General features: G+C 52.9%; 1 protein-coding gene across 1 annotated transcript; it reads right to left on the bottom strand.

The window, feature by feature from the left end:
- Window positions 1-101: 101 nt before the first annotated feature.
- Window positions 102-26,434, bottom strand: Padi3 (peptidyl arginine deiminase 3). The gene is made up of 16 exons (XM_050154299.1): window positions 26,321-26,434; window positions 18,926-19,106; window positions 17,042-17,114; window positions 15,078-15,139; window positions 13,620-13,737; window positions 12,748-12,873; window positions 11,548-11,726; window positions 10,985-11,088; window positions 10,785-10,896; window positions 9,427-9,534; window positions 8,646-8,797; window positions 7,274-7,418; window positions 7,058-7,160; window positions 4,304-4,383; window positions 3,380-3,505; window positions 102-1,297 (listed from the first exon to the last, which is right to left on the bottom strand). The coding sequence occupies exons 1-16, from the start codon at window positions 26,410-26,412 to the stop codon at window positions 1,064-1,066; spliced, it is 1,995 nt and encodes a 664-aa protein (XP_050010256.1). The 5' UTR covers window positions 26,413-26,434; the 3' UTR covers window positions 102-1,063.
- Between the last annotated feature and the right edge of the window lie 1,170 nt (window positions 26,435-27,604).

Below are 27,604 nucleotides of genomic sequence, written 5' to 3'. Positions count from 1 at the left end.
GATGAGACCCAGGGCATTTGCGCTTCTGCTGATTTATTGGCCGGCTGGACCCACACATCTCGAGACAACCAAACCCCTCCCCTCTCCCTGGATGTGGAGAGGTTCAGCTGTCCCAATGAGTCCTGCCTTGGTGGCCTCTGGGGTGGAGCTCCCTCAGGCTCTCCTGCAGGATGGGGGTATGGGTAGAAGGTGTCAGTGATCTCTTCTCCTGCACAGAGCCCCCAGGCCAGTTGACCATCCCCCTCACAGTCAATCTGTGTCTTAGGAAAGATGTTCTTCACCTAGAAGCCAGTCTTCCTAAGCTTCAATAGCCCTCCAATCACTTCACCTCCCAGAGGATCTGGACAGCCAGGTTCTCAAACGTCGAATGATGGGAGCGTGTTAAGCTAAAAAGTGATACCTGCCATTCCCAAAGCATCTACAGGCACCCGCTGTGTGACAACAGGCTCACAGAGGCACCCACTGTGACAGCTCAAGCTGGGTGGGACAGAGGCGGGTCCTGGCCAGGAACTTGCAGTGGGAATAATGGTTACACTTTGACCCTAAATGGACCCCTAGGTACTTCCTAGGGGGTGGGGTGGGTAGATTCTCTCTTGCTTATGTGGAATAGTCTGATTTCACAACCATCCCTTATAGGGTGGAGGCTATCAGCCGGAACAAAATCCCCGGGGCCTTCCATCATAGGAAGCACAAGCCGAGTGGCTGATGAGATAATGTACCCATCCTTCCAGACTCTCAAGTGGATTTACCCACAGAGAAGTTTGGGGCTGTGTGTAAATGGTACTTAGGAGCGTCCCATGGTCATGTTGGTCTACATGAGAGTCCATTAATACAAGGCCTTTCTTTGGGGAGCACCAAGAGGACTCATGCCTGGGAACTGAACGGGCTGCAGATAAATGCAGGCGCTTCAAGAGGAAAGGCTTCTGAGGGGAATGGGGCACCCTGGGCATTCCGTTCTAGAAACTGAGAGTCTCTTGGTGCTTGTTGCTCAGGGGTCTGTCTCAGTCTCCACGGCCTGGGCGGATGCCCCATCCCAGGGGAAGGATGGAGAATGGGCAGTGGCTCAGGGCACCATGTGCCACCACTTGAAGGCGAAGGGCTCCCGGCGCACATTGGTGCCACAGTGAACCTCCCCGTGCAGCATGTGGTACGGCGTGAAGTCATCGATGAAGGTGCAGTGGAGGCCCAGCGGCTCCAGCAGGGAGCGCACCTTCTCCTCTAGGCAGCAGCGGCCATTGATGATGGGCCCGAAGGGCTTGGGGATGCCCAGGTGCTTGCCCAGCACCAGCATGTTCACCTGCGGAGCCAGAGTGGTCCCAGATCAAAGGTGAGACTTCAACATCACCTTCCCACCCTGGAAGCCCCAGGAGAGCCTGGGGTTATCTCCATGCAGCCTTGAACGTATCTGCTCTCTCATTCCTGTGTGGTGGGGGCTGGAGAGAGCCAGTGAATCCAACACCCGCAGATCTGCAGAGCCCAGTCCTGCCATGTCCCCGGCCACTCCCTTCCTCGTTGGTGAACTGTGGTGGCTGTCACGTTTGCACACAGAACCCCCTACCTCCTAGGCTATCTCTGTTGGACTAAGTTAAACAGCTGACCAAGATGAGCCAATCAGATTCTCTCTCCCAGAAAGTTAGAGTTGACATGGGGAGAGTCTCAGTCTTTGCCTAGACAGGTCCTGAATCTCATGGCCATGTTCATCATGGTGGTTTGAATGAGAATGGCCCCCATAGCCTCATCTGTAGGAAGGCCTGGTCCCCAGCTAGCAGCACTGTTTGGGAAGAATTAAGAAATACAGTCTCGGGACAGGTTCCAAAAAGCCCACGCCATTCCCAGTTAACTCTATCTGCCTTGCACTCATGGATCAGATGTAAGCTGTCAGTTGCTGCTCCAGCGCCATGCCTGTCCGCCTGCTGTCTTGTGCCTTGTCGTGAAGGTCAGGGATTCCCCCTCTAAAACTGTAAGCCCCCATTAAATGTTGTCTTCTCTACATTGCCTTGGTCGTGGTGTTTTATCACAACGGTAGCAAAGAAACAAAGATGTCTGTAATTGCCTGCAGAGCAGCGAAGGAGAGGGGGCAGCGTCTCTATCTGGCTGCAGAGCAGCAAAGGGGGGGCAGCGACGGGGAAACAAGCAGAAGCAGTGATGTGGACACAGAAACGAGAGGCCACGCTGAGGGCTTCCTGTCACCGTCCCCACCCTCAGATGTCATAGTGTTCTTGTGTCAAATCTCCATCGGAGCCAGCTTGGGTGGGCCTCTGCTTCTAGCCAGCACAAGAACCTCAACCCTTGCACAAGCTTCCGGGAACACGTGGACTAATAACAAGGCCTCCCCAAGCATGCAGGAAGGAAGGGGAGCGGAGAAAGGCGTTGCAAGCAAGGGCAAAAAGGCAGGGAGGGACGGAAAAGAGGACTGGGTCAGGGTTAGGGCTGGGTTAGGGTTAAGGCTAGGGTTGGGTTAGTGTTAGTGTTAGGGTTATGGTTTGGGTTACGGTTTGGGTTAGGGTTAAAGCTAGGGTTGTGTTAGGGTTAGTGTTAGGGTTATGGTTTGGGTTACAGTTTGGGTTAGGGTTGGGGTTAGGGCTGGGTTATTGTTAATGTTTTGGTAGGGTTAGTGTTTGTTTGGAGTTACTGTTAGGGTTAGGGTTTGGATAGGTTAGGGTTAATGGATACAGGCTTTGAGACTTGTGTATAAGAGCCCAGCTTGTGCCTGGGGTTAGCAGATTGTCCCCTGGAGGTGTTTTAGAAGGCAGACACACTCTCTGAGCCTTCATCAGATCTGCTCAATCAGGACATTTGAGGGGAACTTTAGGCGTTGGGGGTTTGAGATGCACACTCAAAGCTCAGAGACAGCAGAGCTAAGGCTACAGTTCCATCAAAGGCATGTTTTCCAGGAATACGTCTGGTATCTCCACTCATATCTCAGAGTGGTTGCACTTTGTCTCATTTGTGGTCTGACCACTTAACCCTTCACCATACAGAGTAGGTGGTTTTTAGATGCCCTCAGAGCAGTGAGGAGAGTTTCCCCTCAATGGAGGACAGAGACAACTCTTAACCATCTCTATTCCCCATGGGACATCTGCTTCTGTGTGGGGTGATGTCAGCCGAATTGGGCATGACCCCTCAGCTCCTGGGTGAAGTCATGTGCCTGCACACATGATTCTATGTAACTTTTACTCATGCCATAGATGTGAACGAGGCCTCATCCTTCATGGGCGGCCACAGGAAGCCACAGTGTCAGCCTGGGCGTCATGGGACCCCCGATTCCCCTCACCACCACATGTTGGTCACCACAGTTCCACAGATGAAGGCAATCGAATGTCTTCCCCTAGAACTGAGTCTCAGAGCTCATCTGAGGATGCCCAGGTGGGGAACTCACCAAGTCGGGGAAGAAAGCCACAGCCTTCCTTCTCTCTGTCTTGAAGAGCTGTGGGATATCAATGATGTCGCAGTCAGAGAGGCCCAGCTCCCTCTTCAGCACCTCGCGGTTCCAGTCAATACAGCTCTGCGGGTTGGCAAGGGACGAAACTGGAGAGACCTTGCCAGTGTGGCTGAGACAGGTGTGCAAGTACCCACCAGCCTAGAAACCTCCCTCCCATGTCCTGCTCCTCTGTCTGAGCAAACACTGAGAACACTCCATCCTAGACCCCAACTTAGGTGATCTCATTCAATATATGGTTTAAGATTTCTGTTGTCTTTAAGTGTGTGTGTGTGTGTGTGTGTGTGTGTGTGTGTGTGTGTGTATACCTGGATGCAGTACCCTTGGAGGCCAGAAGAGGGCATCAGATCCCCAGGTCACCCTACACTGGGCTCTTGGGGCCACAAGCCTTGCTGTTATTCCCATGTCTCCTTTTCTTTCAGTCCACACCTAACAGTCCCATCTCCATCTGTCTCCATCTGTCCCCTTCTTACCACCTTTGCTGCCCCCCCCCACCTTGAAGGCTGCCCTCTGGCCTGGTAGGCTGCAGTGCCTTTGCCCACTGACTTATCCTAGCCTCTTCACTGTGTCTTCACAAGGTCCCAACTTCAGGGATGTAACAGGCCACACTTGCTGTAGACGCTGACATTCTTCCTGGGGGTTGAGCTGTATCTTTCTCATTGCTTACAGCTCTGTGTGCTCATGGCCCTGCTTGTATTTCTCAGATGCACAGGGCTCACAGCCTTCCCCCAGGTTAAAGGAGGGTCTGGGCCTGTTTCAACCTGACTGACCTTTTGTGAACTGTGGGTCCCAGATGTCTGCCCTGGCTCTGACTCCAGTCCTGTCCACACCCACATTCCACCTACAGCCCCACGGCCTTTGTACCTGTGCAAACTTATTAAAGTTGATAAGGTTCTGGTTGGAAAGCACCTGATTGATGGAGATGGTCTTGACCCGCCTGTCGCCTACGAAAGAGACAAAGAGGCCTGGGGGTACTAGCGCAAGGCAGTATGAGGGCCTCCAGCTCTGGAGTCCAGAGGCCAAGTTCATAGCTACTGGTATGGTTGAGTCAACGGCTCCTAGAGTCGCCTGAACAAGGGGTGGGCAGCATTTGCGAAAGCTTAGCCTAGCTAATCTGCACATCTGGAGGAAGAAGAGGCATTGGCGGAGTCTGGTTGCCAGGGGGTAACAAACTGCAGAGTTTTACTTGACTTCATTGAAGGTGGTAATGACTAATTGGGACTAACCTGGGCACCCGGTAGTGGTTCCTCTTCCTCCAGCTCCTGGGGGAGAAGCTGGCTCTGTTGCTGGCCCTCACCCCAGGGCTGGGGTTTATGGGTTCTCTAGGCAGTGAACCAGCCAGTCCCAACAGGCTAGGAGTCCAAACCAACAGGTTTTGGCTTGCTTTTTAGGAGCGACTTCAGGCCTAGCTTTTCTTCCCGCCCAGTGGAGGCCATGGAGACAGAACTGGTCAGGGGAGCAGAGTTTGCAGCCCCCCCCCCCAGCTGCCAGCTTACCAAACCCTGATCGTGAGGCTGAAAGGAAGCTCCTTGTGGTCAGTGCCTCATTCCTCTGTACTCTGCAAGGGACGCGTCATTACCGCCACCTGACTGACAAGGGAACTGAGGCTCCAGGTGCTCAGGTGACTTACCTAAGGTCCTATTATAAGGGCTTGGGGAGCCCTGGGAGCCAGGTGCTCCTAAGGGACTTCTAGACCCTCGTTTAACCTGGGAAAACTAGGGATGCCAGCCATGAGTATCCGAGGGCGTGGAGGGGCAGAAGAGGGCTCCTCTGACCTACACACATAGCTGTAGGTCCCATGTCCCCACCTGGAGGCAGACAGTCTTATTACAGGCCAGCTCTGTGGCATTTTTTGTGAGGCCCTGGGGCCAGCACCTCCTCCCTCTGAGCCTCAACTAACAGCAGATTCCACTCAGCGCCCCACCCCACCCCAACCCCAGGGCCTGTCAGGATCATCAGGATAATGTCTGTGATACCCCAAACCTAGGCCTGACACTCCTAGGCTCTGAATAAGCCACAGCAGCCTGGCCTGGTGTGTCTGCAATTGGGGGGTGTGGCTGCTGCACATGGCTTATCTTCCCATCTGGGCAGGTTGGACTAACTCTGGTCCACCTACTGTTCAGGGTATTTTTTGTTTTTTGTTTGTTTGTTTTTTGGTTTTTTCAAGACAACGTTTCTCTGTAGCTTTAGAGCCTGTCCTGGAACTAGCTCTCTTAGACCAGGCTGGCCTCAAACTCAGAGGTCTGCCTGCCTCTGCCTCCTGAGTGCTGGGATTAAAGGCATACACCACCACTGCCCAGCTAAGGTTTTTTTTTTTTTTTTTTTTTTTTTTTTTTTTTTTTTTTTTTTAAGATTGAATTTGGGTTCAGAGAAATCTCACTAGGGTCCCTCTGGAGCAATGGCTTAGGGAAAACAGTCGCTGTTTTATTTTCTGGGCCCCAGTGCTCGGAGCAGGGAGACCTAACAAACCAAGCAGGGGACCTGGAAGCAGATTTGGTCCAGGATATTTTCTATGTCCCACGTGGCCGAGAAAATGTAGGACTTTAGTGCCCAAAAGATCTTTCTTTGATGTTATTTGTTTTTGGTATACTGAGCCAGGGTCTCACTAGGTAGCACAGGCTAGCCTCACTCCTGTCACCCTGACTCCATCCTGAGTGCTGGGGTTCCAGGCCTGCACCTGCACCATGCCCTGCTACAGTCCAGCCAGCCCTGCCCAATTAAACGGTTCGATTTTGAATAATGAGAGCACAGGATCCTCATTCGAAAACGGGGTGAGGAAAAGCTTGCTAAACACACGGGAGTAGAAAACACTCCTTCCACAGTCTCTCTTGACTCATCATAGTGTCCAAAAATTGCTAATCGACAGGGTATCTGTGGGGGCAGTGTGGCCCTTCACAACCCTGAGGCCTGGCTCTGATGTGGTTGCATGAGAGACACACTCCGCTGGCATGGGGTGACTCACTGAGCCAGGCACCTCCCTTGCCACAGGCTCACCACCTCAAGCAGCCACCACTGGGGGTGGCCAGACTACCACAGCCTCCTGACAAAGATGTGCCGGCAAGGGGCTCCTCCCACCAAGGTGCCCTTTGGCTGCCCCTGAAGAGCAAGGGCAGTAGATGCCAGGCTATGGGTTGTCCTCCCTGCCCCCCCAAACCCAGGCCCTGTTGCAGGTGAGGGTGCAACTCCATTCCATGATGACCAGGGAAAGAAGGCATGGTAGCTTGGGCTTCAGAAGCAGAGTAGAGGGCGGCAGAGAGCTCCTCCGAGAGACAGAGGCCACTGGTGGAGGCTCTGGGGCGCCAGCAGCTTTGCAGACCTGTCAGACTTCATTTAAAATCAAACCAGTGACCAAAGAGCGCTAAACCTGGGCTCTGGGACCTTCCAAGTGGAGGCATGATGGGACATCCCTGGGCACACCTGGCCCTCACCTTCCTCTCCATACCCTCTGCCCTGTGCCCATCTTAGCCCTGCCCCCACACAGGCAGTGTCGTCATGAGGAAACATTCCTGAATTTTGGGGGTACCACTTGGCTTTAAAATGCTCATTCCTTTCTGAAATCATGGGGTGCTCAATTCAGGAGACAATGCTGTTTTGGGGGGACTTGACGTCTTTACTCACCAATGACCCCCTCAAAAAGGAGGGACCTGCCATGGCCCCACTTCTGTTTTTCCTGGAACAGCCTGAAGCAGGCAGCGGGGCTGGCCAGGAGGAGCCGGAAGCCCTGTGTGTAAAGAGCAGGTACAGCTGAATTCATGGCCTTACATACCCACCAGCTCCAGCCCAGCCTCAGCCCCAAACTCTCAAGGCTGCCAAGATGTGTCCACAAGTCCTTACCTTCCTGTCTGGGGCAGGGACAAAGCTCAGAAACTCATCCACATGGCCCACAGCCAGCCAGTCCACAAAGAGCTCCACCAGAGGTTGCACCTTCTGGGCATGGAGGAAGTTTCGCACTACCTGGGTGACTCTGCGGCCTCTCGACCTGGGCCAGGGTTAGGAAAAGATGCCAGACTAAACACACACTCAGGAAGAAATAGAATGGCCAGACGGCAGCTCTCCCCATCTTACTCCAAAATGTGCTCCCAGGCGTAGTGGCACAGACTTAACATTCTAGCATTTGAGAAGTTGAGGCAGGAGGATTGCAAGTTCAAAGTTAGCCCAGGATAGATAGTGAGTTCCAGGCCAGCCTGAGCTACATAGCAAGACGTTAATCTCAAAACAACATATTACTTTATAAGCAGGAAAGACAATAAGGCATGTTTTAATATTCCACGCAGGGTGGGTTCTGACAACCACACTTGGCACAGGCTAGCCACGTGAGGAGTCCTCAGAACCACGTTCTCCAGGACACTGAGTCACGCCATCCCTACTCTTGTCTTGGCTCTCACATAGTTGAGTTAGTTTATACTTCTCTGGCAGCCTCAGTTTCCCTGGATGTCAGCGGGAGAGGTCAACAGGGCCGTCCCAGCGGGTCTCACCATCTAGTACCATCCTAGTACTTTCTGTTCAAGCATTTACAATCCATCCTTCTTTTGCCTTCTGGAAAAATAACTACAGCGAGGTCTCAATGTCTTCTCTCTAAGCTGACTCAGGATTCGTCCATTATGTGACGTCATCTGTTCTAGTGGCTTTGCTTGACTGACTGTGACTATTATCTCCTTCTCCATCATCAACCTGTACCACGTGCAGAATACACCGTGTGTGTGCGCGCGTGTGTGCAAATGTGTGTGCATGTGTGTGCAAATGTGTGTGTGCATGTGTGTGCAAATGTGTGTGTGCATGTGTATGTACATTAAGGCTACTGTCATCTCAACTCACATTTTACTTAACGCCTCTCCTGCTCCAGAAAAAGACCCACCGTTTGTCATTTCCACCGTCTTATGAACAAGGTTTAACTTAAATGCTGTTTTTCTCTGTTACCAGCTGCTACCTTACATGCTACCGCATATTTATGTCACAGAGACTTCAGTCTAACCAGAATGTGGTGTGTGTGTGTGTGTGACTCGATCTCTCTGGGCCCCTTATAGAGGGAAGGGTTGGACTTAATGACATCTTAGGTCCCTGCTCACGCTGGCCTGCTCCGAAGGTACTATCTGACTTCCCAGGGTAAGCGCAGGCAGTCTGCAGAGTGGCCCACCCCACCCAGGACGTGGAGAGCTGCTGGTGCTCTCCACGCCCAGCAGCACCAGTTCCAGCCAGAGCCTCTCACCCAGGCAGGTTGCCCCCAATGAGGATCCTCCCCAAGGGGTACTCCTTCCCATTGGCCACCACGGGCGGGCTGACCTCCAGGTTGCCAAAGGAGTCCAGGCCACTCACGGAGTTGTCTCGCGGTTCCCGAGTCACATAGCCGAAATCTAGACCCTGGTAGGGAAAACTGAGTCAGGCAGGGGCAGGGTGCCAGGAAGAGCCTGAATTCACGTGACAGGCTCTGAGTCCCTAAAAGATGGGGTGGGAGTGAGCTCCCCTTCTTCAGGTGGAAATACTGAGTCAGAAATGGGATAGGTCTGGTTGTATGTCACTTGTGCAAGGGGGCCCAAGTTGGGAAGTCACAGACCACAGACTGTGTACCCTGAACAGACAGAACCTTCCTGGTAGGCAGCTGTCACCGTGATGATGACAGTCGCTTGCGAAGCTGTTCCTGCCACTGAGGAAATAGAGGCGCCGAGAGGGACGTGAGTCTGACAATATCACACAGCATGTGGATGACACAAAGCTTTGCCTGCGGTGCACCCCCCCACGCTGATCAGCAAAGAAAAACACCTAGCACCCTATCACATTAGAAGCACAGATAAATGCGCACTTTAGTGTACGTCTATCCCATATACGTGTGGGATAGGCTTATACCAAACTTAATAGCCTCTTTCAATTAATTCGCCGGCCCTCTTTCACACAGCTGTCGCTCCTATAGACCAGGTTCCCTGTATACCCTGGGTGTCCCTGGGGATGTGTCCTCTCAGTCCCCAGGGCTGCACTGCCCCCCTCCCACTCACCAGGATTCTTTTGTAAGGAAAATCCTGCAGCTCCCCATTCCTCGGGGAATCAAAGACCACGGGCAAAGTCTTGTGCGGCGCCTGCACGTAGCCCAGCTCCATCTCATCCTGCAGATGGGGAGAGAGGCTATAAATGTGGACAGTCAGCGGCACCCCCAAGTGCTGGCTATGGCTACTGAGCTCTTGGGGAGGGCGGCTCCTAGGTGTGGGTTGTTTTCTGCTCTTCGAGGTGGGGGAACCGGCGAAGCGAAGGGGGTGGGGGCTGGGTTGCCTATGAGAGTCACATAGGAATAAATGAGAAACCAGACTTTGGGGTGTGCCGGTGCTGGGGCTGGGCGGGGTGGGCACAGAGGGAGAGAGCAGCATGGCCCGAGTTCAACACACGGGACTAAACCTCAGCGCTTGTCCCTTCCCAGAACCACTGCCCTGGCCCAGGGAGCAAATGAGGTTCAGTCTCCTGCCTCCTGCCTCCGGGTCTTGGCACACGCTAGTCCTCTGTCAGGACCTCCGGATCCCATCCCACCTGATGATCCAAGTTCCAGCCTTTGTCAGCACAGGGGCCGGGTGTTCGCGGCATGAGCTCATCAGCAAACACCCAGGTGTGATTACAAGAGGCCAGAGAAGAGGAAATGACGCTATGCAGGGCCTGAGGGGAAAGTGCCTGAGGAGACGGCCAACCGCGCACATTCCCCACAGTCCCAGTCCAGCTCACACAGGGGCTCCTTCACTGGACCCTCTCTCCTGGGCTTCACTGAATCCTCCCTCATGGCTCTCCACCAGAAGCCCCGCCCCTGGCCCCTCCCTTCTGTTTCTTTTTTCCTCGCAGGATCCTCCCCCATGGCTCTCCACCAGAAGCCCTGCTCCTTGGAGCCCACCCCCAATCCATTATTTTCCCAGAAGAAAACAATAAAGCTTCCTCCAGTCCCCTCTGGCACTCTGGTACCCCCTTATATCCTGGACTCTAGGGATTCTAAAACAGTCATTTACCACAGCGGGGCTTCTCAGCCCACTGCAGCTGACACCTTGGACCAGCTGTTCCCTGTGGGGCTTACCTTGGCAGTGGAGTTTTTAGCGACAGGATGGGATTCTAGGTGCTAAAGGCTGGTCCCTCTCCTCCACCCCATGCAACAACCACAACGTCTCCAGATGGTACCTAATGTCCCCTTGAGGGACAAACTGCCTCTCAGCTCAGCCGTTGCGGGCTGGGAGTGTGTGGCCTCTGCCACCTTACCTAGAGGCCTGCCTGTCGGAGAACTTTTGGAACTAGGACTCTATGTCTGGAGCCAGAGAACCCTGGGTCCTCTTGGGTATTTCCTTGCAGGATGCTATCCTAGCAGGGCAGCCTGTGATGCTGTTACCTGGATCCAGCGGTCATTCCGATTCTCCGCCTGCGGACAGATGGTGAGTTTGCAGCCTGCCTTCCTGGCCAACTCCTCCACGGCTTCCACGAAGCACGTGTTATTTCTCACCCTGTGAGCGATCCGGGAGGAAGGAGGAACTCAGAGCTGGGGCTCAGGAACAGAGCCGACGCCAAGGCTAGGACTCCACCCAGACTTACCGGCACACGTACACCTCCAGGGGCGGCAGGGTGCTGGGTGTCATGATCCAGGGCGCCACCCGGAACACCACAGTATCGGTGAAGATTGGGGTCTCGGAGAAGTCCTTCACGGGAGGACCAAGACAGAGAGTGCTGGACTCAAGTGTGGTAGCCGGAGGAGACTACGGGTTCTCTGAAGCCCCTCCTCTAGGGTCCTCAAGAAATCCCCCGGCTAGGGCTTTAGATGTGGCTCCTCTGGAGGGAGGAGTGCGGAGTGCTTGCCCAGCATCCAAGTCCTGGGATCTATCCCTACCATTGCATAAAAGTGGGCATGGCAGTGTATGCCCAAAATACTACCACTCAGGAGGTGTAGACAGCCGGGTTAGAAGTTCAAGGTCATCCTTGATTAGCGTGAACTTAAGACTGGGCTACAAGAGACCCTGTCTCAAAACAAACAAATGTTCCTGACTTCTCTAGAGGATTGACCAGTAAGATATTGAAGGGGCATGAGGCCTTTAGCTCTGGTGATGTCCACATCTGCCAGGAACCTTCATCTCTCTCGCCCTCTGCGGGGCCACCCTTACCTCATTGGAGTCATCCAGCAGGGTGACATGGAAGGAGATGAGCCCCGGGAAGCCCGCATCAGGGAAGGAGAGGCCCTCCACAAAGAAGCGCTCCTCATCACCGTTGAGGCGGGGTACCTCGTAGGACACCTGGTTCGGGCCCAGAACACACCTATAGGACTCGCAGGAATCCTCGGGACCTAGGAGAAGAGCATTGGCTGCGGCTCTTGGGCTGCTCAGGGAATGTGAAAGTCTCAGGAGAGTTGAGCAGTCTCGCCTCGGTGCAAGCAAACAGCCTTTCAAAGGAGCCCTTCCTCTCCTACCCCCAGAGAAGAGAAAAGAAGGCTTGGTGGGGAAGAACACTCTTTTCTGAGAGACAAGGTAATGTTACCCTAACCCAGCATGCTGCCTCTTGCCCTCTTTCCTACAAGAACATGCAGACAGGGGGTTGGAGAGACAGCTCAGTGCTTAAGAGTGTTTGCTGTGCTTGCAGAGGACTCAGGGTTCCATCCTCTGCACCCATGCTGGAAAGCTCACAACCACCTGTAACTCCAGCTCCAGGGGATCTGATGCCCTCTCCTGGCCTCCCTGAGCACGGGCACATGTATGTAATACCCTTCCCCCACCGTGTACATAAATAGAAATGAATCTAAAAATACATAAGTGCAAATCATTAAGAAGCTCCACTTCAACCGGGTGGTGGCGGTGCACGCCTTTAACCCCAGCACTCCAGAGGCAGAGAAGGAGGACCTCTAAGTTCAACGAGGCCAGCGTGATCTACAGAGCAAATTCCAGGACAGTGAGGGCTACACAGAAAAAAATCCTTTCTCTAAAAACCAACACCGAACCAAATGAAACCAACCAACCAAAAACCTCCACTTCAGGGGTCTAGTAGAGAAGCCCGTTCTGCAGGCTGCAGGCCGCAAGGGCAATGGCTCAATCTGTAAAGTTGCTTGATGTACAAGCAAGAGAACCCACCCAAGTCCTGTGCCCAAAACTCATGTTTAAAGAGCTGGTGAGGGGCTCTGACTCAAAAACGAACAGGACAGTACCTGAGGAATGATACCCAAGGCTGTCCTCTGGGATCCACACTCATGTACGTACAGACACACATACACCAGCCCACACGTCTGATTGCTCTGCTACCAGAGCATCACCGGAACCTGAGCTGAGATGCACGTCTGCCTGAAGTGGTTGGCTGGGTGCCCGGGATGCACTTACCACACATGTGGAAGACCCGTGACCGCTCCGCATCACAGCCGGAGGTGTGGAGGATAAGTTTGTGGTCGTCAAAGAGGGCCTCAGGTCCCTGGGTCCGTAGCACCATGAGGGACATGTCTTCCAGATCTGTGAAGTGAGACAGAGGGAGCTGACTGACAGCTGCTCCAAAGGGCACTGGGTGTCCAGGGCTGGGGACCCCAGTCTCAGCTCAGGGAGATACTAGAATCTGCTGGTGTGAGCGAGAGAGGTGTCTGTGCATCTGTGCACATGGGACACTGCCCTGCTTCATGTCCTCTTTGTGGTCCACATATCCTCATATGCCCAGAGTAGAGTTGAAGGCCACCTGGGCATCTTACTGGGCAAGCCATCCCCTTTCCATCTCCAGGGGATGCCTCCTTTAGAAGGCAGCTCCTATGAGCATAACGCAGGACCACACTCCCACACAAGTCAGAGATCCAGTGGGAAGGGGTCTGGACGTGGGGTTGGCAGCCCACGGGCTGGATGTGCAATTTGCAGGACCCTTCTAACCTGTGAGCCTCAGCCCTCTCCTCTTTAAACTGGGGTAATGACACTCACCCCCTTGGAAGATTAAAGAAAGATCTGGGGGAAGGGCCTTGCACACAGTAGGTACTCAAACAATACCAGCAGCCCCTTCTCTCCTACAGGAGGAGAATACTGGGTGCCCCAGCATGAGTGCCACAAGTACTGGGGACCACAATGAGGATAGCCTGGCTGTGTCCTGAACAATCTCATGGTGAACTCTGACCCTCCCCTGTCCACCTTCAGAGCCCCTCCTGGGGGAAGGGACCCTGGTGGGGGAACTGAAGAGGACCCCTGGGTACCCAGAGACTGGGCTGCCCCAGCACACTCACCTTGCAGGCAGTTCACATGTTGATCACAGTTATCTTGGGCATTACAGCCCACATCATCCCGATCACAGTTCACCAGCAAGATGGCTCCGTACCCATCAGGCCCCCACACCCATTGCCTCTGTCAATGAGAAAACACAGCTGGCAACAGGGACTCCAGCCAGACCAGGGCAGGCCTCTTACTCTGTACTTCCGGCCGGCCTCCTGGTCCTCCACTCTATCCTGTGAGAAGTCTACTTTCATCAAAGCAACCTCTGCTCCAGAAACATTATTAAGTCCAATCTACAAGGCTGTCATCATGGCCGGTTGAGAGGAGCACTCCTGCCCTCCATGATCTTCTTTCTTTATGAGTAACTTTTTAATATTTATTTATTTATTATGTATACAGTATTCTGNGGGAAACAGGAGCTGAGTAAATAAAAAGGGAGAACTGGTGTGTGCCAAGCAAGGGGAAGCTGGCTTCTCCATCTGATGCACACATTGCAGCAAACACACAGGACATTTAGAGAGGGAGAGGAAACAGAAGAGGGCACCAGACCTCATTACAGATGGTTGTGAGCCACCATGTGGTTGCCGGGAATTGAACTCAGGACCTTTGGAAGAGCAGGCAATGCTCTTAACCACCGAGCCATCTTTCCAGCCCCAGTAATTTTTTTTTTTAAGTTTTTTGAAACAGGATTTCTCTGTAGCTTTGGAGTCTGTCCTGGAACTAGTTCTTGTAGACCAGGCTGGCTTTGGACTCACAGAGATCCGCCTGCCTCTGCCTCCTGAGTGCTGGGATTAAAGGTGTGTGCCACCACCGCCCAGCCTGGGTAACTTCTTGACTCTTCTCTCATCCTCCTACCAGCTCAAGTGCCTATTTTTGTCAATAAAGTATTATCAGAACACAGTCCATGATTAGCCTATGCATTAACTGGCTGTTTCAAAGTAGTATAGGTCACAAGGCCTAAAGCATTTACAATCTGACTTTTATTTATTTAGTTAGTTTTTTCGAGGGGTGGGGTGGGGGCTGGATTGTGTTTCTCCGTGTAGCCCTGGCTGTCCTGGAACTTGCTCTGTAGACCTAGCTGGCCTTGAACTCAGAGATCCACCTACCTCTGCCTCTTGAGCTCTGGGATCAAAGGTATGTACCACCCCCTCCTGGGCAAGGCTTCTGTCTGTCTATCTATCTATCTATCTATCTATCTATCTATCTATCTATCTATCTATCTGGTTTTATAACCCTTGACCTATTTTATAAACCTAGAACTTTCTCCTCATCAATCAAGGATAGCCCAGGATTGGGAGCACTTATGGTTACATTTGCTGATGACTCCAGCCATGCCTGGTCCTTGTCTGGCTACCTCAACCTTGAGTCAACTGGGAGGAAGGGGGACACTCATATGGCCTCGCCCCTCTGACCTGGAGCCCAGGAACTCCATCCCTGCTGCCCCCGTTTCTGAGGCTCAATCAGAAACCTACCTTATCCACGAAGCTCCTGTCCTGCCGGCCGTCACAATTCATGTCACAGTCCAGGGTGATGTCTGTCGGGAGGCAGCAGCAGGTGAGTCCCCATGATAAATATCTGGGGCCAGGTAGATGAGAGCCATCCCCCAGGAGACACCCACAGGTTGGGGCCCTGGAGCATCCCATCCTTGGACAAGGGGAGGGGCTTTGGGGAGGAAGGAGGGTCATAGGAAAGAATGGACCAAAGACTGCCCCTGCAGGAAGGTTTCCTTGAAGGTAACACATTCTGAAGCCCCAGAACCCTTGCAGTGTGGAGGGGCACAGTGACACCAAGCCCAGGTGGCTGGGGACAGTCTCCATCTACATGAAACTACTTCAGCTCCTCGGGATGGACATGGGTGTGAAGCTGGGCTTGGCCATCTTGCTGCACAGCCTGAAGAATGCTGCCTTGGCATCGCCTCTCCCCCCATCCCAGGCTGTTTACACAGTCTTCCTCTCTGGAAACCAGAGGGTTCTTAAGGTGCTAATAGTGCAGTGCTTACAAGGAGACAGTGTGTGTGTGTGAGAGAGAGAGAGAAAGAGAGAGAGAGAGAGAGAGAGAGAGAGAGAGAGAGAGAGAGAGAGAGCCCAAGAGAACTCGGGTGATCTTATTCACCAATCACAGCGATGAGAATGGGGTAGAAGCAGCCCCACACAGAAGAACAGATGCGGAGGGATTCCAGCTGCAGAAATCCGACAGCCTACCTTGCTTTGCTACCTGTGCTTGGCTATAAGCCGTATAGAAGATAAAGGGATCACAGCAGAAGACAGTGTGAGAGTCACTGGGTGGGGTGGCTCTGGGGTTGACCATATTCCCAACCTGACCTCAGTGACTGATGTGCACAGCTGGGTGCCTGTAGTGATTTTTGGTTTTGTTTTTGAAACAGGGTCTCACTATGTTAGCTCTGGCTAGCCTAGAACTTGTTATGTAGATCAGCCTGGCCTGGAACTCAAGGAGATCTGCCTACCTCTGCCTCCCAGTGGTGGGATTAAAGGCTTGTGCCATCATACTTGGCTTCCATTTTATCTTTTTTAAAATATTCATTTATTATTATTATTATTATTATTATTATTATTATTATTATTGTATACAGTGTTCTGGTTGCATTCCCTGCATGCCAGAAGAGGGCACCGGATCTCACTATAGATGGTCATAAGCTACCACGTACTTGCTGGGAGATAATTCGGGATCTCTGGAAGAGTATAGCAGCCAGTGTTCTTAACCCCTGAGCATCTGTCCAGCCCCTCCATCTTATCTTTTAAGACAGGATCTCTCGCTGAACCTGGATCTCAATGATTGCTAGCCTGGTTACCCAGAAAAGCTCTAGGGTTCTCTTGTTTCTGGTTCCAATGCTGGGATTACAAGCACAGGCCAGCATGCTCTGCTCTTACCTGGGCGCTGCAGATTCTAGCTCAATTCCTCATTCTTGTTCAGCAAGCACTTTACCCATCTCCCTCGGCCCTTCATCTCCTATGTTTGAATTGTCTAATGTGTGCTTTCTTTTTCAATTTAAAAAATTTAAAAAAAAAACCACTTGCTCTGTGTGTGTGTGTGTGTGTGTGTGTGTGTGTGAGCGCGCATGCGCGCACTCACCTGCAAATGTCTCTGGGACCAAACCCAAGTGTTTGCAAAGGCCCGGAGGGTATTCTACTATAAGAGCTGCGTGCCCAGCTTCTAATCACTTTTTTTAAAATAAAGGTTGAGCAGTGGTGGCGCACACCTTTAATCCCAGCAGCTGGGAAGCAGAGGCAGGTGGATCTCTGTGAGTTCGAGGCCAGCCTGGTCTACAAGAGCTAGTTCCAGGACAGGTTCAAAGCTATAGTGAAACCTTGTCTTGAAAAACCAAAATAAATAAATAAATAAAATAAAAATAAAACCGAAGGTCATCAGCAGCCCTCACGGGGCTCCCTGGCCGCACCCTCAGACCTGCCCAGCTTACCCACACAGGTGAGGTAGAGTACCGCATAGGCCAGGGGCAACTGCTCACGGCTGGAGTGGTAGGCTATCTGAACCTGCAGAGAGACATGCTCAGTGTTACATATATGTCTTACAGAGAGGCCCATGGGACTTGGTGGGCAGGGGCAGGATCCTCAGCTACCTCTGGTACTGTGCCAGCTCCCCTTTAAGCTCCTTAGGTCATTTATTCCTATCCCTTGGTATGTCTGTAAAAGTGGGCACCATCTGTCCTGGGTTCTACTTTTACCAACAAGTACCTGGACTTGAGTCCAGCATCTCTCGGCCAACTTACGATGCCTATCTGAGCTGCCTCAGTTTCCCCATCCTTTCTGACCAGAACTGGAGATCCTTTGAAGTTGGGACCTGCATGGGCCCCCATTTTGCAGGTGATAAAACTCAAGAGCCCCGCATTTGACCTAACCGTGTTTGTCACTCACTGGTCACGGAAGCAAACTGCCCATGGGCTCTGCCATGTGGCCTGGTTTCAGATCTCATATTTGCCCATTGTGACTCTCCTGGGTCAGTTTCTGACCTTCTCTGGGCCTCAATTTCCTCAACCATAAAGTGGGGGATAATGATGGTTTCTACCCCATAGAATGGGTTACAGTCAGGTGGATTAAAGGGACAGAGAATGTGGGGGTTCATCACAGCTGGCCCGGGTTCAGCTTCCAGCTGCTATAAAGAGTAAGGATGGAGGTGACCATTTTGGGAAGCTGGTGACGGCAGCTCTGTCACTGACCCTTTGACCCGTTCTTCTCCCTGGGACATGCCCTGCAGACACATCCTCCTTCATCTGGGTCATAGTGTCAGGACCCTGTGGAGTCCACCGAAGTCTCAGCCTGGGAGTCCCAAAATTCTGCACCAGTTTCTCACAGGTGGGGAGGAGAGGAGCACCTTCCTCACGCCTACTGGCCCATGAACCCCAGAGTTCAGGATTGGGAGTAGCCACACAGCCTCAACCTGCAAAGCACCAGGTGGGGCCTCCGCAGCCTGGCAGGTCCTATGGCCCAGCCCCAAGGACTCCGTGGTCCTCACCAACTCAGCTACTAACTAGGACTTGTGACATTAGAGAAACCACACTCCTCAGCCTTTATTTCTTTCTCTGAAAAATGGGTTCACTGAGCCTAGGGCAGAAGCCACATTCTGAGGGGGAAATGGGAAGAAAAGTCAGGGAGGCAGCCAGATGTGTGGGAATCCTTCTGTTCCCTATCTTAATGGGCCCCTTGAGAGCTACTTGGTGTCCCATATAGGGGAGGGGGCCATCCCATGACATATGGGCTATCCAGGAATTAGAAAGATCAGTGGTCCTTAAAGGGCTAGCTCCCCCAAAACACTGCCCTTGCAGGAATGTCTCCCTGGTTTCAATCAGTCATTCAAGGGACTATCACCAGCCACCAGCTCAAGGGCCACTCATTTCTTCTGTTTTAGATCTCTCCTACCTTTTAAATGGGGACAGGAAGAGGGTGGATGGGAGGGAGGTGAGACCCATCAGGGACTGTGAGCTCCTGGGTACCAGTTTCCTCCCATCCCCACTCTCTCCTCTCTCCAAAACAGCAGAATCCCCCTTACCAAGCCCTTCCTTACAGATGGGGAAACTGAGGTCCAACACAGCAGGACTTCGCTAACTCCTCCCCTCATGGGGGCTGGTTAAGCAGGAGAAGACACACAGGATCCATCCCCACCCACCCAGGAAGCAGGACTAGAGTGGTCCTACACTACAGATAGACACACAGATGTGTGAAGTCTGGACTTGTAAATTGCAGAACTGATATCCACACCCAGAAATGTGACCCTCAGGTTGTGTACTCCACCTTGGAACTGTGGCACTCTACAGAAAGAAGGGGTGCAGGGCTAGGGGTGAACTCACATGACTGTCATTGAGGTGATTGCTAGGGGAGTTCATGACCACGATGATCTCCAGCCCCTCGTTGAAGCACCACCGCCTGGTTTCGGCTCTTTCTCGGCCCCTTGTCATGCTGGGAGACACGTAGATGTCCACGCCAGGTGTCCCGTAGACCTCAAACATGGCTGTGCCCTCAGGAACCGCCCTGAGAAGAGTGGGGGATCCATGGGCAATGTGACAAGAATTCGCACAAACATGTGAGCTCCAGCCTCATGCCCTCCCCCAGGGAAGCCTTTCTCAGGCCGCTCACAGCAAGGTCTGGGCAGTAAAGCCCAGGTAGGAACCACACAAACTCACTCACACTCCTGTGCCTAAGTGTTGAGATCCAATACCTCACCACCATCCGGCTCATTTGGGTGATCACACACACACACACACACACACACACACACACACACACACAGCAGAAAGACTCAGAGAGACGGAGGAATCAGACAGACATGAGTTGGGCACAGTGGTGCACACCTTTAATCCCAGTACTCAGGAGGCAGACAGGTGGACCTCTACAGAGCTAGTTCCAGGACAGCCAGAACTACATAGTGAGACCCTGTCTCAAATCTAAAAAAAAAAAAAAAAAAAAAAAAAAAATTATAAAAATCAAAATAATTTAAATAATAAAAAAAAAAAAAAAAAAAAAAAAAAAAAAAAACCAGAAAAAACAGAAAAAAAAAAACCCACAAACAAACAAAAACACAGGTAGTCACTTGAGCCAAGGAGGAAGGGCTCTCTCTTGCACCCCAGGGAGCACCCCATTCTCAGAGGCAGCTGGCTTCCAGTAACCCAGGCAGCTGGCCAGATTTCTACAGCGGGGGCCCACCACCATGTTTGGACTTGTGTTCAAAGAAAGGGCCAAGGTGCCTTGACACCTTCCTGATGTGAAATCCTTTGGCTCGGAGGCCCCAGTCACCTCAGCTCAGCACCTCTAAGCGCTTCCCTAGGCCACCCTGTCAGTTACTGGGAGTCCCTAGGGAAGCTGGAGACAGCCTGGCTGGGAGGGACACACAAAGGTGGTGGCTGCAGCCGCCGGCACACACTGCAGCCTCTCAGCAGAGTCAAGGGCTCAGGAGTGCCAAGGCCATAATCAGCAGTAGTTGGCGATCTCAGGGTCCCATTTCAGCCAGGTGACCTTGACGAGTCACCTAGAGAGTGGGATAATGACACACACTTGGCCAGCCTCCTGGGAAATCAGGAGGCTCAAGTGTATTAATAACCATGAGAAGCTTGGAACATCCCTGCCCAGGATAAAGAAGGACTATTAAGATGAATTTCGGAGCAGGCTGAGGAGGATGGAAACAGCTCCGAGAGTGAGCTGAGGTGATTTGAGATGCGGCTGAGGAAAAGGGGGCTTCCTTCACGCTGGAGCCTCGGGAGGTCAACGTTAGACTGTGTTGGATTGATTCCCGCCTTAATCGTTCTTGAGAGGGGTGGTGAGGCAAGGTGATTAAACCAGGGGGTCCCTGCAGTCAGGAAGCCCGGGTTCAAATCCCAGCCCACTGCTCACACCTGGAGCATAGGACACGGCCTCCTCAGCAGCTGGCTCTATCCAGTTGGGATGACAAGGGGGTATAAGGAGTGGGCGTGGCTGTAAAGCAGTCAGAACGAAAGTCTGAACTGTTGTTTCTCTATCGACTTAGCGGCAGCACCTGAATCTAGTATAACTCCCTTCTGCACCCGCCTGGCGGGATTTCCAGTCCTTGGCGCTGACTCAGCCGAAGACACCAAATGTAGTTTTTTTTTTTTTTTTTTTTAACCACCTGACCTTCCTTTTTGACCAGAGATCCAGCAAGAGAGCATCTCTCCACCCATCCCAAACCAAAAAAAGACCGAGAATCTCTAAGCCTCTCCCTACTTCTTCCTGTGAGACTCTCTATCCATATTCCTGGGTCCTTCAGCCTCTCTATGACCAATTCTTGTCAGCTAATCACTGGCTCTTCCCCCTGATCCAAGGTTAATTTTACTAACATGGTCTCAGAGTTTCAGAATGTCATCAAATATCCCTCAACACATGCCAGGGAAACTGAGCCAGGCCGAAGATAAGACTTCAGACCCCCATCCAGGGTTGACGCCCCAGCACGGAAGCTGTGTGTTGGGATGGCCAAGGACGCTACTGATGCCTGAGCCTCGTGGCAAAGGGACTGTGTAGAAACGCTGGTACGAGGATGACTTGGGGCGAGACTGCCCCGTCCCGGGAACCCTCAGCCAGCTCTTCCTCTGTGCTCGTGTCCCCTGCCCACCGTGAGGAGAACACTGGTGACTTTGATAAATGAAGCTGCACGCTACCATCTTGCTTTGGGGAAACTGAGGCTCACGGGTGACTTGTCCAGAGTCAAGCAGTTGTTGACAGCTCCTCGTTCTGTGTCTTGTCCTCAACCCCAGGTCAAGCCGACCTGATGCCGTCCTCTCCGGCTAAGGTTCTGGCCTCCAGAACAAAACTGCTGATGAGAGATTCTGGTGTTTAAAACAGACACAGTCCCCTCAGCACTGGCCCGTGGGGACAGAGACCACAGTTCAAACAACACAGGCTCAGAGTGGCAGTTTCAATTAATAAGGGCCCCAGATCCCCCTACCCTGCCAGATTTGTTCATAGAACTAGGCCAAGGAAACTCTGGGCCCATCTGACCCCACATCCTGACTCCACCCTGATCTGGTCCTGGGCAGTGATGGCCACACTGACCCTTCTCCAAAGACTGAATAGCTCTGAGACTCCTGACTCGCTTCTTGTTGAGTGCTCTGAGCTCCTATATTAGAGCCTACACGTGGACAGAGGAGCCTGTGGTGGACAGAGGAGCCTGTGCATGGACAGAGAAGCCTGCACGTGGACAGAGGAGCCTGCACGTGGACAGAGGAGCCTGCACATGGACAGAGGAGCCTGTGCGTGGACAGAGGAGCCTGCACATGGACAGAGGAGCCTGCGCGTGGAAAGAGGTGTTTGGACGTGGACAGGAGAGCCTGCAGTGGACAGGGGAGCCTATGCGTGGACAGAGGAGCCTACACATGGACAGAGGTGTCTGCACGTGGACAGAGGAGCCTGCACGTGGACAGAGGAGTCTGCGCTGTTGGTGCAGGAGGCTCTAAGGCCTCAGAGAAGAGCTCAAAAGGAATTTTTTCTTTCTTATTTTTATTTTCTTTTTTAAAAAGGATGATTTATTTATTCATTATATATACAGTGTTCTGCCTGCATTGCCTGCAGGTCAGAAGAGGGCATGATATCCTATCATAGATGGTTGTGAGCCACCATGTGGTTGCTGGGAATTGGACTCAGAACTCTGGAAGAGGTCAGTGCCCTTAACCTCAGAGCCATCTCTCCAGCCCCAAAAGGCACTTACTAAGACAACCCTTTCTGGTGTCTTCCCGGAAACTGAGGCCCAGGGAGGAGGAGCCAGTGGTTCAGGATGGCACAGGGCTCCTTCCTGGCACCACTGGGCAGCTCATCAGTGCCATGAGCTGTCTGCTCTCCCACCTAGGGGAGCAGCGTCCAAGTTGCTCAACAAACGAGCAGGACCAACTTCTCCATTTGTGTATGAAGAGACCCAAACTGCAACTGGGGCATGGGGGTGGGGAGGTGCTGGTGCTGAAACTGGGAACTTCCAGCACAGTAAGATCTTTCCCACTGCAAGGCACCCCAGCCACACACACTGGCCTTGAATTTATGGAGCCAAGGAGGACCTGGAGCTTCTCAATCTCTTGCCTCTACCTTCCAAGTTCTGGGATTAAAGGTGTGCGCCATCACCACCCGGTCCAGCAGTACTTTTTAGATGTCCCACATGACTCAAAGATGGAAAGAGAGAGAGAGAGAGAGAGAGAGAGAGAGAGAGAGAGAGAGAGAGAGAGAGAGAGAGAGAGAGGGGGGGGGGGGGGGGGGGGGGATAGAGACACTCCGCTGCTGAGAGGAGGGGTTGCCACCTCATCACCAGGTGTGGTCACTTAAGACACTTGCTAGCAGAGAACAGCTTTCTCGGGGAAGCCTAGGGCAGCTTCCCGTTGACGGAGACATTCCTAGTGGATCTCACTCGTGGTTCATTCCCCACCCTCTGGCTTTTCCAGAGCTGCTTCTGGGGCTCGCTCAAAAGTGACTGAGATCTACCTGAAGGTCAAGGCGCCTGGGCAGGTTCAGGAGAGGCCAAGAGGCACCTGTGGCTACTGCCCCACTGCAAGTGTGCAGACCAGCCCCGCCTCTCTCCCTGAACATCCACGGATGGGGCCCTCAGGTCCCACCACCCCACAGTACCTTGCCATCACAGTTGTCATGAGCTGTTGGGTCTCAAGGCCTGGTTTCTATCTCAGCTCATTTCCCTATACCTGCATAAGTCCTTTAACCCACCAGGCCTCAGTTTCCCTGTTTAGAAGAAGGGATGGGTGAGTTCCAGAGGCTGCCACTGGGCCAGCTTGGGGACTGCTTTCCACACTCATATGTGATATGTCATGAAGATGACAGCTTCCCAGACACGCAGTCCTTTGAGCAGCTCCAGGGGACAGACAACCAGAAGTGAGTCACATGGTAGATGAATGGTTGACGGTTGCTTTCAGCCTGTCTCCCCGCCTCATCGCAGCCTGCGACTGTGGCCCCCGTAAGCCCGCTAGCTGTTCCAGAACCTTCTTCTTCCCAGTGTGAGCCAGCCTTTCTTTCTCTGCCTCCGAGGCTGAAGTTTCAGCCTCACACCTCAGCCCTGAGGAGGGTCCTTGTGAGAGGCTTGTGAGAGCCTCGGGAGGCTCCTGCACCTCACAGCATAGAATGGGCCAGCCTTGTGCCCGAGCCTCACCATGCACGTGGGAAATAGACATGAGTCAACACCTCCGGTTGCCTAGAGGAACAGATGAGGCCCGGAGTCTCGCCTCCCTTCCCTGGTTGCTCAGGAACTGCTCCTGGATGCGTCTCACATGGCCAGTCAAACTCTGCTGAGCCTTCTCTCTCCTGACTCAGCCTTCAGGCTCCTCCTCCAGGAAGCCCACTCTGATTGCTCAAGTCATGCTGTTTCCTCTGGCATCTATTCCTCCATCCCCTGCTGTGTCCTAGCCAGACGGTACACGGCAGGTTTGGGAACACCCGAGACTTTCCCTAGGATCAGCACAGAGTCATAAAAAGATGGCGGTGATAAGGATGGTGACAGAGAGGATAATAAAGTGTTTTGTGCACGCCAGCATTGGCTCGGTACTCTATATTCTGCATACCAGCCATGCCCGCCTCCTCTCGTCTCTTCAGAGGAAGGACCAAACAGTTCACACGGCCTCCTACCTCTCTGCCAACTGGCTGTGTGACCTTGGACAGGTTAGTTAACCTCTCTGGGTCTCTCTTTTCTTATCCATGAAGTGGTGAGAGCAGCTACACCCTTTGGCTGTGCTAAGCTCGATTATCTGGGTAAAGTTGGTGCCCACTACATCACCGACCCACAGCACAGGCCACTAATAGCCTGCTGTCCACTCACACCATCAATCCACAGTGCAGACCACTAACAGCCTGGTGCCCACTACATCACCGGCCCACAGGGCAGGCCATTAAAAGCCTGGTGCCCACCACTCTGCAGAGCTAGAAGCAGAGTCCACAGGGAAAGTTCTAAGATGAGGCAGCTGGGAAGGACCAGAGTCAGGGCTGAGTCACCACCCTGCATCTCCTGGCTTGCAGGCCAGGCCAGGGCTTTGGGAAGAGCCCTCCAAGATGTCCAGTCTTGCTCCCCTTCCAAGATACTTCTGTAGCCTTCACTGGACAGCAGCCAGGCCTACGCTGGAACTCCTCTCCCAGGTAGGAACGGGGCCTTCCCCTTCTGAGAGTCCCCAGGCTTGGGCATGGGCTATTACTCAAAGGCCACGTTAAGTGTGTGAATAAATGAGGTACGCCATTTCCCAGGGGGATTGGCCATCAGGGTGAGCGGACATCCTGGAAGCCCTGCAACCACCCACGCTGTCCCATCCCCAGTCTTCCAGGTGAGTCCTCACCATTGCCCATCTCATTTACATCAACAACCTTAGCCGCCTGCCTCTCACCCCACCCCTCCCCCATCCTTGAAGGCACCTCTGAGGGGAGGAGGAGGAGGAGCCATCCCCAGCTTGGACGGGACAAACCGGAGACTTATCTACCCACCGGGCACAAGGCAGCCGGGCAGTGAGTCACTTCCATGGGCACACAGCCCCAGAGCAGGCCATGGCGCCAGGCAGCATCCACCCCCTCCTGTCCTGCCTGATTCTTCGGAGGCCACAGACTCCCCTCTGCACAGCCCACAGCCCACCTACCCTCAGCCAGGCTTTAGCTCCTGGTGCCCAGTTCATCCAGACTTGTTATTTCCTGTGATTGGCAGCTCACTCCCTATCCTCCACACCTGGAACCTCTTTGCTTCCAACCAAGTTCACACCACTTTTTAGTTCTAGACATTTGTTCTCAAAGGGTGTGAAACTTTGGTCCCTGAGGCATTTCTGACAATAAATAGAGACATTTTTGGCTGACCCAGAAAGGGTTGGAGCACTGCTGGCCCCTGGTCAGTGGAGGCCAAACATGACCCTCAGTGTTACAGCGTGTTTCATCTCACAAGGACTTTCTGGGGTCCCAGTGCTGGTCAAGTCCAAGAAGGGGCAGGGAGGTGAGAGGTGGCACCATGATCCCAGTATCCTTGGAATCTGTCCCCAGCTCAGTCTCAGAGCTGAGACTCAAGAGCCTAAGAAGCCAGACTCGTTCCTACACCCACTACCCAAACACCCTGGAGTGTAAAGGCTCAGCCTGGCACGTAGCAGGCATAGTGCGTAGGCGGCAGAGCTGGCGATGGTGGATCTGAAGCCCCGGCGCTGCCGTGGCTGGGCAGCTGGACGTGAAGTCTTCAGCAAGTCTGCAGTGGGCTTCGAGCCCAGCTTTGCTCCTTGGTGACTGTGTGACCAGGGCTAACCCTCTCTGTGCCTCCACCGGCACTTAGTGACCAGCACCATGTGAGACAGTGTTAAACTGAAGGGCTCTTGTCAGGGTGGCATTTGAGAAGTCTGACCAGCTCTGGGGACCTTAAGTGCTACATGATGATGTGACCTTTAAGAAATGACTTAATTCTTCCCGTGCCCATAAGCCCTCTGTAGGACAATTGTGGGCTGTAGACAGGCTGCCCAGCCTCTCCCAAGCACCCCCAAAGAGAGAAATGGGCCCATGGCCCCAGACCCCTCTAAGGCCCTGGATGGAGTTCAGTTCTGCAGGTCTCACCTCCCTGGTTCAAGAACCCTACTGAGAATCTGGCTGACAACAGCAAGGAACCAAGCTTCCCCTGTGGGCAGGTGTTCCAAGGTTAAGGCTAGGAACCAGGCAGCCAGGCCCACCCTGTGCCCCGAGGAACACCCACACAGCTCCTAGGGATTCGCACGAAGAACCCCAGACCCTCCGGGGTCTCTTACCCATAGATGTCCACGATGGTCTCAACACCTGCCACACACACGGCGCTGGTAGGGTGTTCAAGCGACACCCGCACAATCCTCTGCAGAGACATGCCGGCCTAGGATGGGGGCTTTGGCCACCAAACCCAGCACTAGCCAGAGGTCCCCCTGGATGTGGCTTAAAAGTACCCAGCCCCACCCCTCCAACCCACGGTGCGAGCTCATTGGCTCCAGTCCTAGAAGGCCAGCCTCTTCTCAGAGGACAAATAGCCAACCCCCTCTTCAGGATTGGCGGGAAGGGCTCTGTCATTTGCATATGAACCCTTGGCTCCCACCCCAGGGCACCCAGAGAGTTAATTTCTACCTGGAGAGAAAGCGAGTCCCCACAGGCACTTGGCCAGCACATCTGGATGGATGGGGAAGGGGGAGGGCAGGTAGGTCTTTGCCCTGATCCTTCATGGTCCCGTTGTCTCTCCTTTCTCCACACTGCTGAGAGTGCAGGTTCCCAGGCCTGTTCCAACCTGGTGCAGGCAACGGATTCTTCATGCAAGCCTGGGAGAAATGCTGCTCCTCTCTCCTTTTCCTCCTCTACTTCCTCCTTCTCCACCACCCCGCCCCCCCGACTCACCTCTCCATCTTTCTTTTTCTTTTTAAAAAATTTTAAAATTTTATTTGTTTATTTTTATTTATTTATTTATTTATTTATTTATTTATTTTTGAGATATGTTTTCTCCTGGAACTCACTCTGTAAACCAGGCTGGCCTTGAACTCAGAGATCCGCCTGCCTCTGCGTCCCAAGGACTGGGATTAAAGGTGTGCACCACCACCTCTTGGCTTTTTTTCTTTCTCTTCCTTCCTTCCTTCTTTCTTTCCTTCCTTCCTTCCTTCTTTTCTTTCCTTCCTTCCTTCTTCTTCTTTTTTTTTTGAGACAAGGTCTCCAATACCCCAGACTCACTATGAGACTGAAGATGGTCTTGAACTTTGACCCCCCACTTCCCAAGTGCTGGGATTATAGGTGTGCACTGCTCTACTCGGTTTTATCTGGTGCTCAGGATCAAAACGAGAGATTTGCGCATGCTAGGCAGGCACCCTACCAACTGAGCCGTATCTCCAGCTCCACTGGCCTGGTTTTTCTCTCTCTTTAAACATATCATAACTAATGCATATATATATATATATGATTTTTACGTTGATGTATTTATGGAGGAGGTTGTGCACATGTGTGCCACAGTGCGTGTGTGAAGGCCAGAGGAGTTGGTTTTCTCCTTCCGCTGTGTGCATTCCAGGGTAGAACCCCAACTGTAA

Source organism: Alexandromys fortis, unplaced genomic scaffold (assembly GCF_014885135.2).
Source record: "Alexandromys fortis isolate MF-2015 unplaced genomic scaffold, M_Fortis_MF-2015_v1.1 scaffold_26, whole genome shotgun sequence".
NCBI lineage: Eukaryota > Metazoa > Chordata > Mammalia > Rodentia > Cricetidae > Alexandromys > Alexandromys fortis.
The sequence above is the reverse complement of the archived record's forward strand: the minus strand, read 5'-3'. Positions and strand labels throughout refer to the sequence as shown.